Source organism: Malurus melanocephalus, unplaced genomic scaffold, assembly GCF_030028575.1.
Source record: "Malurus melanocephalus ecotype Western Australia unplaced genomic scaffold, MMel_1.1 scaffold_230, whole genome shotgun sequence".
Lineage (NCBI taxonomy): Eukaryota > Metazoa > Chordata > Aves > Passeriformes > Maluridae > Malurus > Malurus melanocephalus.
Genome location: NW_026623462.1, coordinates 861,143 through 874,278, shown reverse-complemented (window position 1 = coordinate 874,278; position 13,136 = coordinate 861,143). Strand labels below are relative to the sequence as shown.

Below are 13,136 nucleotides of genomic sequence, written 5' to 3'. Positions count from 1 at the left end.
GGACACGCCCCCTTCTGGGGTCATGTGACAGGCGGCGCGCCAAGATGGCGGCGTCCTGCGAGGTGGGTGCGCGCTCGGCTCCGGGCGGCGGGCGGGGCGGGGCCGCATTCGCGCTGCAGCCGCGGATCGCCCGGGAGCGGCTCCSACACCTCCCGCGGGCGGCTGCGGTTCTCAGCAGCGCACACTGGGTTRTGGGTGCTGCGGCTGAGGGGGAGAGGAGGACACGGCGAGCAGCACAGAAGGGCAGGGCGCGGGCAGCCCGCGGGTTGAGGGGCGTCCGCAGCGCTGCGGGGACAKGGGGAAGAAAGAGAGCAGGCAGGGGCTGCAGCGAGGGGAGGGCTACCGGATGTTTAGCAGCACMTCAGTCGAAGCTTCCCTGCCCAAAGCAGCCGGCATGCGGATCACGAAACGGGCAGAAAGCGCTCGGTTCGGGCTTGAACCGGCGGGTGACGGGTCCCGCTGGRCGGTGAGAGAGCGGCAGTGCTGAGAAGCTTCACATTACCTGAAAGAAGGTGTGGAGGAGGGGATTGCGGCAGGCACAAGAAAACGAAATAATTCAGCAGTGAAATACACGGTGTTGCAGATTGTTCAGGTCTGAACACTGAGAGCTGCTGCATTAGAGACCTGAGCCAGGGTGAAATTCTGCCTTGTCTTGCAGCCAGGCAGCCCGGTGAGGGACGCTGTCATGTGCCATTGATACAAGAGCTGGGGTGCAACCTGAATGTTGCCAGACTGAGTTGGAGGACTTTGGCTGGCAGATGACATTGACTCTGCCTCTTCTCAAATAAGCCTTAAGTTTCTCCCTCCCCAGYGCTCAGAAACAGCAAGGAATAGGACCCCAAAACTATTAGTGGTTGGAGGCAGATATTGCCCAGACTGGTTCCATTTTATTGACTGTATGATTAATTCTTCTCCTGTTTAAAAATTAATAGCAGGAACAAAAGATTACTTGGCCTGATGGAGCTATGTAGCAACAGTGCATKTAATGAAGCTGTTTGGCAATCCAGCATTTCAGGCTATACAAATAAGGATGCCAAAAGGCAATCTATTACTAATTAAGTTTTTAGTACAAAGTCATAAATATCTAAACACTGCAGACACACAGTCTAAAGAACGGTACAAACTRTAACAGTTCCTCAGTAATATTGTTWWATTTGTCAGSTTTGTAATCTGGTGTCACCATTCAWCACTGGCTGAAAACCCAAAAGAGAACCTTGAGTGAACTTCTGGCCTTTTGGTCTTCCATGAGGGAGCTGGTGGAGATATTGGCAATGAGACTTGAGGGCCAGAATTTAACAAGAGTTTGCTGCTGATCAGCTTAAGGGTGGGTCAGAAAGGATAAAGCCATCTGCTGTCAAAGAGCCCAGAAAGGTGCCAGAGGTTTACTTATGGCTCATAATCAAATTATGTGTCCATTGAGAAATCAAGATTGCCAGAAAGCGATAAATACTGGTGAGAATTGCACAATGTTGTCAGTGCCCACAATTCTTTGAAGATGAGATTTAACCTAACAGAGTGATTATGCCTATTGCTGATTATCTCAACTGCTTATCTTCCAGTCCAAAAGTTTAAAGGAAAGTTTGGTTTGCAGGGCAGCTGGCAGTAGGCTGTGAGCCTTCACTCAGAGAAGGTGAAGTGCAGGATTGGCTCACCAATCTATTTCAGTCAACTGTGTGTTGACATTAGCAATTGGCACATAACTATCAGTTTAAATTGAGCTTAAGAACAAAACAGCTGTGCAAACACTGTAGCTGTCTGAGTGGTTGCTTGAATTGTTTGCTTTTGTTTGTTTTTTTTTATAGGAGTTGCAGTAGCATGGAAGGGAATTCTTCCTAATGGCCACCTGAGCACATTGTGACTCTGAGATTCTGCAGCCTGAGGTACGTTGACTGGAATCATGTTAAACAAGCCAGTGCTGGTGGAGTCCCTGCTGGTGTTCACCATSGTGCTGTCGGTGCACGCGGTGGTGTGGGATCGCTTCTCCTGGTGCGCCGTGGCTTTGGCCGTCCAGGCTTTCTACGTCCAGTTCAAATGGGACCGGCTGCTGCAGCTGGGAGGGGCTGTRTTCCAGTTCCGAGGGGCAGCCAACAGCGGCCTCCTGCCTGCCAGCATGGTCATCCCCTTGCTGGGGGTGGTGATGAAGGAGAGGTGCAGGGCTGCTGGCATCGTGTACTTCGAGCGCTTCGGCATCGTCGTGGCTTCCACAGGAATGCTGCTCGCTCTCTTCCTGTCCGTCTTAGCAGTTGGCATCACCAAACCTGTGCCAACCAACACCTGCATCGTSACTGGTATTGCTGGCAGCGTCATTATCTACACCATGAAACATTCCTTGACTGTCTCGGAAGTGATAGAGGTTCTAGAAGTGCTGCTCATTTTTGTCTACCTCAGTATGATCTTGCTGTACTTGTTGCCTCGATGTTTTACTCCTGGAGAAGCACTGCTGGTTCTTGGAGGTGTAAGTTTTGTCCTCAATCAGCTCATTAAGCGCTCACTGAATGTAATCGAGGGCAGAGGGGATCCCATYGACTTCTTCCTTCTGGTAGCAGTTGTTGGAGTTGTTCTTCTTGGTCTRTTTTTCACTGTGCTCTTCATTTTCATGGATTCGGGCACGTGGATCTCCTCCATGTTTTTCCACATGATGACAGCAGTGTTAGGCTTAGGGGTCATCATGCCTTGGCTGTACCGCCTGATCCACAGGAACCCTTTGTTCTGGCTGCTTCAGTTTCTGTTTCAGACACAGACAAGACTTTACCTTCTCGTGTACTGGAGTCTCTTGGCCGCTTCAGCATGTGGTGTGGTTTTCTACCAGAACGCCAAGAGATCATCTGAATCTAAAAAACACCAGGCCTCGACTRTAACCAGGAAATATTTCCATTTCATTGTTGTAGCTACTTATGTTCCTGGACTAATTTATGACCGCCAGCTCCTCTACGTTGCTGCAGTGCTGTGTCTGGCAGTCTTTATCTTCTTGGAGTACATTCGGTACTTCAGGATCAAACCCTTTGGACAAACCCTGAGGCATTTGCTCTCTCTCTTCTTGGATGAAAGAGACAGTGGACCTCTAATCTTGACTCATATTTATCTCCTCCTTGGCATGTCCCTCCCAGTGTGGTTGTTTCCCAGATCTTGTGCTCCTAAAGGCACCTTGCCCGGGGCAGGAGCACTGGTCCCCTACTCTGGAGTGTTGGCAGTAGGGGTAGGAGACACCATTGCCTCTGTTTTTGGCAGTACAATGGGAGAAATCAAATGGCCAGGAACAAAGAAGACCTTTGAAGGGACCATGACAGCTATTTTTGCTCAGATCATTGCTGTGGCTCTCATTCTGATCTTTGACAGCAGTGTGAATCTGAACTCCAGCTATGCCTGGATTCTGGCATCTGTGAGTTTGGTTTCCCTTTTGGAAGCTTACACTACCCAAATTGATAATCTGCTGTTGCCTCTCTACCTCCAGATCATGCTCATGGCATAGAAGCACTTCCAGGAACAGAGGTTTCTCCCTTCCTAGAGAAAAGTGGTACTAGAAAATGCACTATAATGAAAGCTCTCAGCTTTTGGTACAGCAGAGAAAGTTATTAAAAACAGAAATGAAAAAGACTTATTTAAAATAAAGGGTTTGATTTGGTCATGTTTCTTCCCGTCAAAAAACAGGAATTATATTCTCACAGCAACAAACGTGACTGATAAAAACAGCACTTGTGTTTAATAATCCAATTTAAGTTTCTTCTGGGTGCCCCAGGGGAGCAGAGGAAGAAGAGGTAAGTCAATTAGAGAGGAAAAAATAAAGGAGCAAATCTCTCAGATATTTCCACCTCTGTACTGTACCTTGTTTTCTGTACCGAGTCCTGTGTCTTGTATTTGATGTGTGAACTCTATTTCTGTATAAGCATGATGTAAAGCATGTTTGATAACAAGAGTGGGCACAGGAAGCAGGTACAAGTATCCAGCTGTGTCCAGTCCCCATCAAAAAGAGCCAAAACCACACCATGATCCACAAACAGAACTCCAAACTCAGTAGCTGCCACAGCTGAGTTTATCCAGAACAGGTGGGGTAGGTTTGAGATGTYAGACACTGCTCATTTCAAACCCTACTAAAAGAATGGTGAATCTTTAGCCCTGAAGTTTGATTTAGCAAGAAAAATGTTTTATCTTTCTCAAGATTTTAATCTCTAAATTCATTTGGAATGAATATGGGGGGAAAGTTAAGCAAAATCACTGCTGMAACTAATTACACATTAATCCTGAAAGCAGAAAACCTGTTGAAGTCAATAAAATTTTATACTATTGGACTTTTCTATTTTTCACATTTTTTTCAGCCAGCTGTTCAGTCAAATAATTTTCAAAAATGCTTTCATCAAGAAACTGACTAAAGCCACTGAATTCAATCCATTTAATTAAAATTATAACTACCATTTTGTGGCCAAAAAACTCATTTAATTTTCACGTATGAAACCCTTCTTCAGCAACAGCCTCTTCTCACTGGTTTGCCAGGTGTCCATTAGAACAAAACACAAATGTCCTCCCTGCCTCTTCCTGTCTCCAGGGACATGTCCAAGCAGGAGACTGTCATTCCAGGGTTCTAGTTTGCATCATGAAGTTAACTTCTGACCCTTTTTTAATTCCCTATTGGGAACARTTTGGGGGAGGTCCAAGGTTTCTTACACAACACTGTCCTGTAGCCTTGTAGCTCTGAGACCGTGTCTTGGGAGTAAGACAAGGGGTGGAGTGAGACCAGTCCCTGGGTCAGCAGAATTGGCTCCAGAATCCCATACTCTGTGTCCCTACAACAAGCYAGGACTGGAATAGCTGAGAGGCAGCATTGCCCAATTCATCCCTTTGCCTGGGAAGGGCTCCTGGRATTTTTCTGAGGATGCCAAAGTTGGCCAGAGCTGGGCACTARCACAGTAAATTGCCAGATACTCTGCAGAAAACCAAACTCAGTAACTGCTGGGCTGTTTCCTTCACATTTAATGGAAAGTTCTGTCAATCAATCCAGCTTTTTAATTTTATTTATGCACTTGAAGTAGACAGTTGTGCATGCTGCAGGTAGTGGTGTGAATCAGGACAAACCATCCCTCCTCAGCAGAATTCTAAATTATTAATTCTTCTCATGGGAAGACACAGACAAAGCTTGATCTGCTTCTGTCACAACCCACAGCCTTCACCACTGAATAAATAGCAGCAGGGTAGAGAAATTTGCTTTCCTTCCGCCCTGCTCACACATTTTAAACAAATTGTAGAAAATGTAGTTTTTCAATGCAGAAACTTTGCATTCAGCGTTCCTGCTGTTGCCATTACTGAGCTCCCCAATTTACTTTTAAAAATGATGCATCTGGATTCACTCCACCCCAGCCCTGAGCAGCCTTAGGATGTAATTCCTGCATGGGTAACTGGGCTCCTATCTCAGGATTGCCACTGCGCCAGTGCTGGTGAAATCACACTGACACAGGTTCTGTTCAGCTCAGGACACAGGCTGGAGCTTGCCTCAGATGCAGCTTGCATTTCCAAACATTCCTTGCTATGAGTTGGTTTGGGTTTGGTGAGGTTTTGGGGATAGARATTGTGCTTGCATATATTGAGTGTTCCAACTGCTCACCAGTTCACAATGTCCCCATCTGCTGGGAGAAGGTCACACTGTGTCTTCCTCAAAGAAAGGATGATGGAGATGAAAAKGAAAATGTCAGGTTTTTTATTTAAGTATAAAAAGTTTGATTGAGGTTCTTTGTTTCCATCATTTCAGCATGAATCTTTAAGAAGTGTCATATTTTTAATCAATACACCAAGAGATGAAACACTCAGCTACAGTTTGCCAGGAATGCTTAGAAGATTGGCTCTAAAAARCAGACTTCCTGCTTCACATTTTCCACAAGAAGATTGTTTTAAATCACTGTTATTTCCAAAAATATGAGAGTGACCTAAGGGGGAAAGTCAGCCTTCTCTCCATGACATGTTCCCCTGCATTGCTGGGGTCAATCAGCTGAGAATGCACTTAATCTCTTAAACAGAAAATACTGAGTATCCGCAGGGAGAAATACACAGTAACTAGTCCCAGACAACTTGCAATGGTCTTGACTGGTCTGATTTCAAAACTGGAGGTGTTTCCCTACCAAAAGGACTGGGTGATTACTCTCACACTGGCAGGGTTCCTGCTGCAGTAGATTCTGCAGGTTTTGGGCTGTGATAATGATCTTTGTTCCAAGGTAGAGGRTAAATGAACATTGAGAGCTGATCTAGTGAAGGTTGGGTTTAAAGAGACCATACATCAGAACAATCAGAAAGGAGTATTGATCAGCTATTGACTCCACAAGCCAGTCACTAATTTCAGGTGTAGAGYGATGGAAAAGGCAGTTCAGGAGTTGGCTGGAGCCTAGGGAGTAAGGAAAAGGTAAAAGCAAAACTTCAGAGGCTGTTCCAGTTCTGCAGATACAAAATCAACACCAACTGTGGTACTACCAACAAACTGTAACAGGCAACACCCTCAACAGTTATCCTGACTRTTGCATTGGAAAGGCTCCATTTTCCTCAGCCACTTGTGAGGATCACAACCTTACCAGTTCTCTTTGCTCCAGGTGGTGCCTTTGGCTTCCATCACGTGGAAGGTGAATGCGTGGCGGGAAGACTCCGAGCTGTTGAGTTCACTCTTATGGACAACCTCACCATGGATAAGGATGAGTCCACCTATGGGAAAGAATCACCTGSACTGCTGTTTTCCAAAAGATGAGCTCTGGCTTTCCAGTGGAAGGGGAGGTGCAAGAGTTAAAATACATTTTTAGCTCCCTTGTGTTTTCTTGAGCTGTGAAGCACCACGTTTGGGGGTGTTTGTACCTTTACTTATAGGCAGAGGTATGAATTGTTTGTCATYATAGGCTGGCTCTGACCCTACAAACTCTACACACGTTGAGGCACCTGAAGCTGCACGGACCATTCTCCGGGTAATCCCATCTGCAAATCACAGAATAAACAAACACACAGAAATTAAACACCTGACTACATTCAGCACAGCAAAGGAACAATATCAGTGATTTGTCTTGGTAATGATAGGAACTTTATTATGACTATATTCACACTTTCCTTAGTAATTTGGGTGGGGTCTTYTTCATTCAGCAGAGAATTAGGATTTTCCAGCTGTGGCAGAAACAGATAAACAGCTGCCTTTTGTTTGCCTTTCTGGCCTCTTCTGTGCATTGCAACAGACCCTTAGGAACACAAATACTCACACTCTTATGCAAAGCCAACCTTTAGTCCATTTGTGCTTTCTATAGGAGCATAAAACATGATACGAGTACAGCTGGCTCCAGAATTTGAGGAATGAGTGCCTTAAAATCTGARGAGCACTATAATTACACTCATGGAGTGAATGTATGAGGTGAGCAGTAGTTTAAAGCTGCCCTGTGTGYACTAGAGGTGGGGAAAAGCAGGACTGTGCTGGTGACCAGCAGTGGTCACACACATGCTCTTACTGGTGTGGGAGCCAGGGATGAACCACAAGCAGCCATTCTCCTGTGTGGCATCTTCCAGGGCGATCCAGAACCCCAYGACCCTGCCCAGAGGCTCTGTGTGCAGGAAGGTGGCATCCTGGTGTGGGGTCACTGCAAGGAAAGACTGCCATTGGGGTCTTTAATGGAATTCAGTTCCTCTAGAAGGACTTTGGGGTTGCATCTYCCTGGCTCAGAGCCCTCCCCTGCCCACCCATCTATCACACAGATGAAATTTTACATAAAAATACCACCTTTCAGCCTGCTGCAAAGGTGAAAACAGCTCTTTGTTCAAGGTCTGTATGCTATAGAAACTTTTCAGAAAAAAAAATGTGTGTTTTAAAAATAATTTTAAGAAAGTTTAAACCCCCAAACTCACAGATTTAAGTCTGATTCTGAGTCTTTTCCCTGGTAATATTCCTTCCCTAAAGGAGCATTATCTGCAGTGTGATACAGAGATAACACAAATCTCACCTTCACCACCAATGCCAGGTTGCTGCAAAGAAAAAAAAAAAAGTGATGTGTGAAGCGTTTCACAGCTTGCCACCTAACAGGGTCTTATTTCTTGAGTGACAACTTGAATTACTGTACCTTGAAAATATACATGCTCTGCACAACTACTGGTCTCTCAAGGCCTAGTTTTCTTCCCAATTCCTGCAAGAAAACTTTCCAAGATTTATGTTTGCAGTTTTCCACACACTATATAACATTATACTTTGAAGATTTTWAAATTTCCTTTTACTGACAAAATAACTACCCTTGGGAGTCTAGAAAATTAAAATTAACTACTCCACAATTTTTTTTCCCCAGGAAAGTAGGAAGCAGTYACAGCTCACCTGCACCTTGGGGGAGTGGGTGATTTGCTTGAAGACAGGATCATGAGCGTGAAGAGCTAAGGGGAAAGAAAAGGCTCAGACTGAAGATTTTGGAAGCCAAGGGAATGTGGCAGCTCTCAGTGATGAGCTGCAGACACCACAGCCAAGCAGGATAAATTGCAGCCAGAAATCTTCATTCCTACCAAGMTGGATAAACGTGGCTTATCACACCTAAGGTCACAGGACACTTACAGGTTGTACAATCATCATTAGGGACCATAAATATAATCACTCCCTGGCCACAAACCACACACATATAAAAGGCAGTGTATAACAGAGTGAACAAAATGGAGTATTATGTGCTCAGCATTTTATTACACAAGTGAAACCRTTACACATGACCCTGAGGCATATGGGTGAATTCATTCTTTAAAAACACACCTCTTAAAACCTCCCARAAAAGTGAAGTACTGCAAAAAGGAACTGGAGCTCATCTCTGGTGCCCTTCAGAGAGCCTCAGCCAGCAGGTCAGAGCCATGCAGACAATTCCACAACCCAGCTCTGACAAATCCACASAGCAAAGACTCAGACCTCTGCCTCCAGCTCATCCTGATCAGATTTGCCATGAGGACACAGGCCCAGGTCCAGCAGGAGCTGCTCTCGAGCAAGAGATGAGACTTGACCAAAAGGAATAATTACAGAGAATAGGTCTAGAGAAGGCTTTTGAATTGTTAAAGTTGCTGGGTCAGCAGGAATCTACAGTTGTTTTCACTTCCCCTGAGGAAAAGCTGAAGTGTGACAGAATGGCAGTGGGCCTGGGAAGGGGGGAGTGTTTTTCTGAGAAAACCAAAGAATGAGAACTCCTAGTACTGAATTTCGAACTGTAGTGATGTTTAAGCTGAACAAAGTTCATGTGTTTGCAGGCACAGGGAATCCTGCTCTCATTTTCCATGTATTATTTGAAAACAAAAGGGATCAAAACACAAGTCCAAAAGCTCAGAGAGAGGAAATAAGTCAAACTGAGAGCAGTGAGGATAAAGAAAAGGTGTTGGGGACACCAAAGGAGGGAAGGTAGCTCTGGCATCAGCAACCCAGCGTGGCCCAGGACACAGGAGAGAGTTTGGCCTGTACTGAGTGTCAGCAGTCTCAGGTGGTGAATTGTTAGAGTAAATCTCTTACATAAAACAGCCAAGGGCTGAAGTCCAAACTTTCGCATGTCAGTGACTCTGAGCTATTCATCGCTGAAAAACCTCTGAGAAGGGTTTTTGAAAAGGATTGGAACAGAAGATTAAGTCCTTTGAGAGCAGAGAGTGAGGGGCAGCAYGGAGAGAAACTGCAGACAGTGATGTACAGTAAATCTGGAAAAATCCTCCTGTCTGAAAAACCACATCTCTTATCCATCCCTCTCTAAACCCCATCCTTTAAACATACCATGGCCAATCTTGCTGATGGACCTCTCCTTTGGAACTAGRAAGTTACCTACAAAACAAAACCAGAATTTATTTTGTTTGTTAAGCAGGAATCACTCCTTGTGCTGGAAACTGATCCCTGATCCCTCACTCACCCTTCTCCCATCCCCTTCCTGTGGTAAACTCAGGCCAGGGCTTACCTTTCTCATCCAAAACACCTTTCTCAAAGAAGAATCTAATCTTGTCTCCACTGGTTAGGAAATAATCCGAGCTACCCTGCCAGGGATAAGAGCCCAGTAAAGACAGCATCCTTGTAAAAACAAATGAATCTTCAATCAAAGCATTAACACTCACCTGCATCTTTTTCCCCACCGAGCCGCAGCATAAACCAAACACAGTGAAAAAAATCACTTATGAGAAAGCTTTCCACAAAACTACATGCCTTGGTGCTGGTCAGGGCTTTACAAGAACCTCTCACATAGAGGTTACCCTTGCTTTTCTTTTGCTGGCTGCCTGGAAAATAATCTGTCTGCAGAACATGTACAAAGTGATCTGTGAGAGCTGCTRGTGGCTACCAGGAGTTGAAAGCACAGAAGAGCCACACACTGATAAGACTCTAGATAAGACTCTAGATAAGAGTCCAGCAAACGTGCAGAAAGCTGGAGAGCAAATTCCTCTCCCGGTGTTATGTTCAGCTAGAAKAAAGAGTCGTGTTCCCCCAGAGTGAACCCTGATCAGCCTTTTCCCTTGCTCCTTCCAGCGCTCCAGCGGGGGTACCTTGCCCCTCTGGGTACCTGCGCCTGGAGCTGCTCCTCCTCCCGGGTGGAAAAGGCGGTGCGGCAATGCGGCGGCACTTCCATCTCCGCCACGATCCTCTGGATCTGCCTCCTCATGCTGTCACACTCCTCTGCGCTGAAAAACTGCTCCAGGACAAGGAAGCCATCCTTGTGGAACTGGAAGAGACGGGGTGATTGCTCTTCCCCAGAGTCCTCGGGGGAAGCAGCACAAAGGAGAAAACAGTTCTGGCTCTTTGCAGGATGAAAATCATCCCAGCTCCAGCTCTGCAGCCAGGCAGCAGCATGTTCTTAATTTCAGRAGGGGCTTCTATTGTAAAAAAGATTCATTAACAAGCTGAGATTCCAGACAGGTAAGAACAATCTACCTCAATCCCTGTCTACACAAAGCAGAGATCATCTCTTCACTGGAGCCTTCTGTGGCTCAAGGATATCTTATCTAAGACCTGTAACCAGCAGCTGTTCAATTATCAAGCCCACTAATGCAAACATGGCAGTCTACCTGTATGCCAAATCTGAATGAGATTCCTTTACAAGCTGGAAAGCTTTGCTTACTCTAAGGAGAAAAAATCCCTGGGTGATTTCTCACAGTCGACTACACAATCCCTTACAAAATGAAGTGAACTCTGCTGGCAGTGAACTCAGTTTCTTTATATAGAATACCCTGGAGATTATCCTTTGCCAGGAAGATTTCGAGTTCAGGGATGAGAGCTGATGAGCAGCACASACAGAAGGGGCACAGGAGAAATCCCTCCAAGAGCTCTGCAGGAGAAGCTGCCCCTGGGAAGAGTTTGTAGCCACAACACTCACACTCTGAAATTAATTTAGTACACGAAGCTGAGCAGAATATAAACTGTTTGTAAAGAAGATCTTTGCAAGACCTGCAGACAGGTTAACTAGCAATGACTGTGTCTTACACACAGTGTCACTGCCTGCACTAAGACACGCTCCCTCCCCGGAGAGCAGCTCTTACCTTCTGGATCTGMTGCTGGCTGATGGATGCCATCAGGGCAGGAGCTCCCCAGATCCCACCACAACACCACGATGCCACCCGGGCTCTGCAGGGCTGACTCCCCGCCTCTCCACGTGATCCTTGTCCCAGCATGTGATAAAAGCCAGTGCAGTTGGACTCTTGCACAGCTCCAGAGTTTTTTGTTCCTGTCACTGRCTCTTTGTTCCTGGCAGGGACATTYACRGCTGCACAGTTTTGCTTTGGCTCTTGGTGGTGCACAAAAATTTTATAGTCAAGTGCAATCACAAATTTGATTAACATTTTAGCTCTAAGGAGGAATCACTTTTAATTAATAACCCGGGTTTAAAAATAGGACAGTTAAAGTGGTAATCACAAGGGTAAGTAAGATAAGGGAATGTAAAACAAGATTCAAGTGGGATGAAGCAATCTAAATATCTTAGAACAAATTTATAAAGTACTGATTCAGGTCTTACAGAGCCCTTTTTGCTCAGTTAGTGAGYCCAGCCAGCACTTCAGCACATCCCTTGAAAGGGCTCCACAACCCAGGAGGTGACAAACAGACTGAAGGGTGTTAAAGAGCTTTCACTGAGGATTTGGTAGAGCCCATAGAGAATATTTTCTGTTGTTTTCATTCACAGCTGCTTTTTGGTAATTTACACTTTCACTTGCTCAGTTCCCTCTCCTGCAGCTCTGGAAGTCCATGTAATATTTACAAATAAGTAAAGCCAAATCCACCCAAAGTTTAAACCAGAGAGAGAAAATGCAGAAGGTGGGTCTRAAAGGCAGCAGAGGGAGGAACAGTTGTCAGCCCAGCGGTGGCGCTCCCAGCCAACACATCCCTCCCCTCGGGAAACTCTGGGGAAGGTTTTTCTCTCTAGAAGAAAATGTGTTTGCTCCTACAGGAAACACTGAAAACACCCTTGCAGCAGCACTCCACAAAAATAACACCATGGGGGCGGGTTCTTGCATCACTCACCCAGGCAAAGGAAAGACCAACAAAAGGAAGGAATGCAAAATGCTCGCAGAAAGGTGTTTATATTCTAGCAACTGAAAATCCATTTCAAGAGAGATTGTTTTATTAATTAGGTTTCCATTCTTTAAGGGAATCGATTGTGGATAAAAATCCCTCTGCATCTTATTACTTTTCCATCTTTTTTAATAAAGTGGAAATTAGGGTTTTAATTTGTTTTCAGGCTTTTCCCTGTACACAGGAGGATATGAATTCAGTAGGTTAAAAAGCTAAATTTTCCCAGAGACTTTAATCACTGGATTACAAACCTGGAGGGGAAAACAAAAATCAGTCTCTAATGTCACGAAGCTCAAAAAAATATTCCTGTAGTTCCTTCTTCCTCTTAGTCTCACACCAACTGATGCAGCGAAAATGTTTTTAAGGAAGATGTGCGAAAAGTAGGGGAAAAAACCCTGTTGTAGCTGTTACCTGCAAGCTGATTGTGTGACCCACCTCACCCCACCCTGGGAGGCAGCAATCCTGGAAAACACTCCTGGAAAACACTCCCACACCACTCCTCAGCCCCTCTCCGTCATGGTCGTGTCATGTCCTTCTCATTCCCAGACACGGTGTTTTTTTCCAGCAATTTATCACGTCACCTCCTCCACTCCCCACCTTACCCACACACGATGACTCCAGAGGCTGTTTTGGTTCATGCCACAGC

The 13,136-nt window shown here is 45.4% G+C and overlaps 2 protein-coding genes and 1 long non-coding RNA gene across 3 annotated transcripts; 2 read left to right on the top strand and 1 right to left on the bottom strand.

The window, feature by feature from the left end:
• The first annotated feature begins 7 nt into the window (after window positions 1-7).
• On the top strand, window positions 8-6,624 carry LOC130578497 (uncharacterized). Its single transcript, XR_008965892.1, has 3 exons — window positions 8-62; window positions 1,803-1,880; window positions 6,567-6,624. It is a non-coding gene; the product is annotated as an uncharacterized LOC130578497 (long non-coding RNA).
• Window positions 1,866-4,325, top strand: DOLK (dolichol kinase). The gene has a single exon (XM_057374620.1). The coding sequence runs from the start codon at window positions 1,898-1,900 to the stop codon at window positions 3,467-3,469; it is 1,572 nt and encodes a 523-aa protein (XP_057230603.1). The 5' UTR covers window positions 1,866-1,897; the 3' UTR covers window positions 3,470-4,325.
• Window positions 5,183-11,546, bottom strand: PHYHD1 (phytanoyl-CoA dioxygenase domain containing 1). Its single transcript, XM_057374621.1, has 11 exons — window positions 11,464-11,546; window positions 10,491-10,649; window positions 9,897-9,972; window positions 9,719-9,766; window positions 8,309-8,364; window positions 8,064-8,126; window positions 7,947-7,968; window positions 7,458-7,586; window positions 6,823-6,939; window positions 6,549-6,675; window positions 5,183-6,364 (listed from the first exon to the last, which is right to left on the bottom strand). Exons 1-11 carry the CDS (start codon window positions 11,494-11,496, stop codon window positions 6,319-6,321), a joined length of 876 nt encoding a protein of 291 aa, XP_057230604.1. The 5' UTR covers window positions 11,497-11,546; the 3' UTR covers window positions 5,183-6,318.
• Window positions 11,547-13,136: the final 1,590 nt, after the last annotated feature.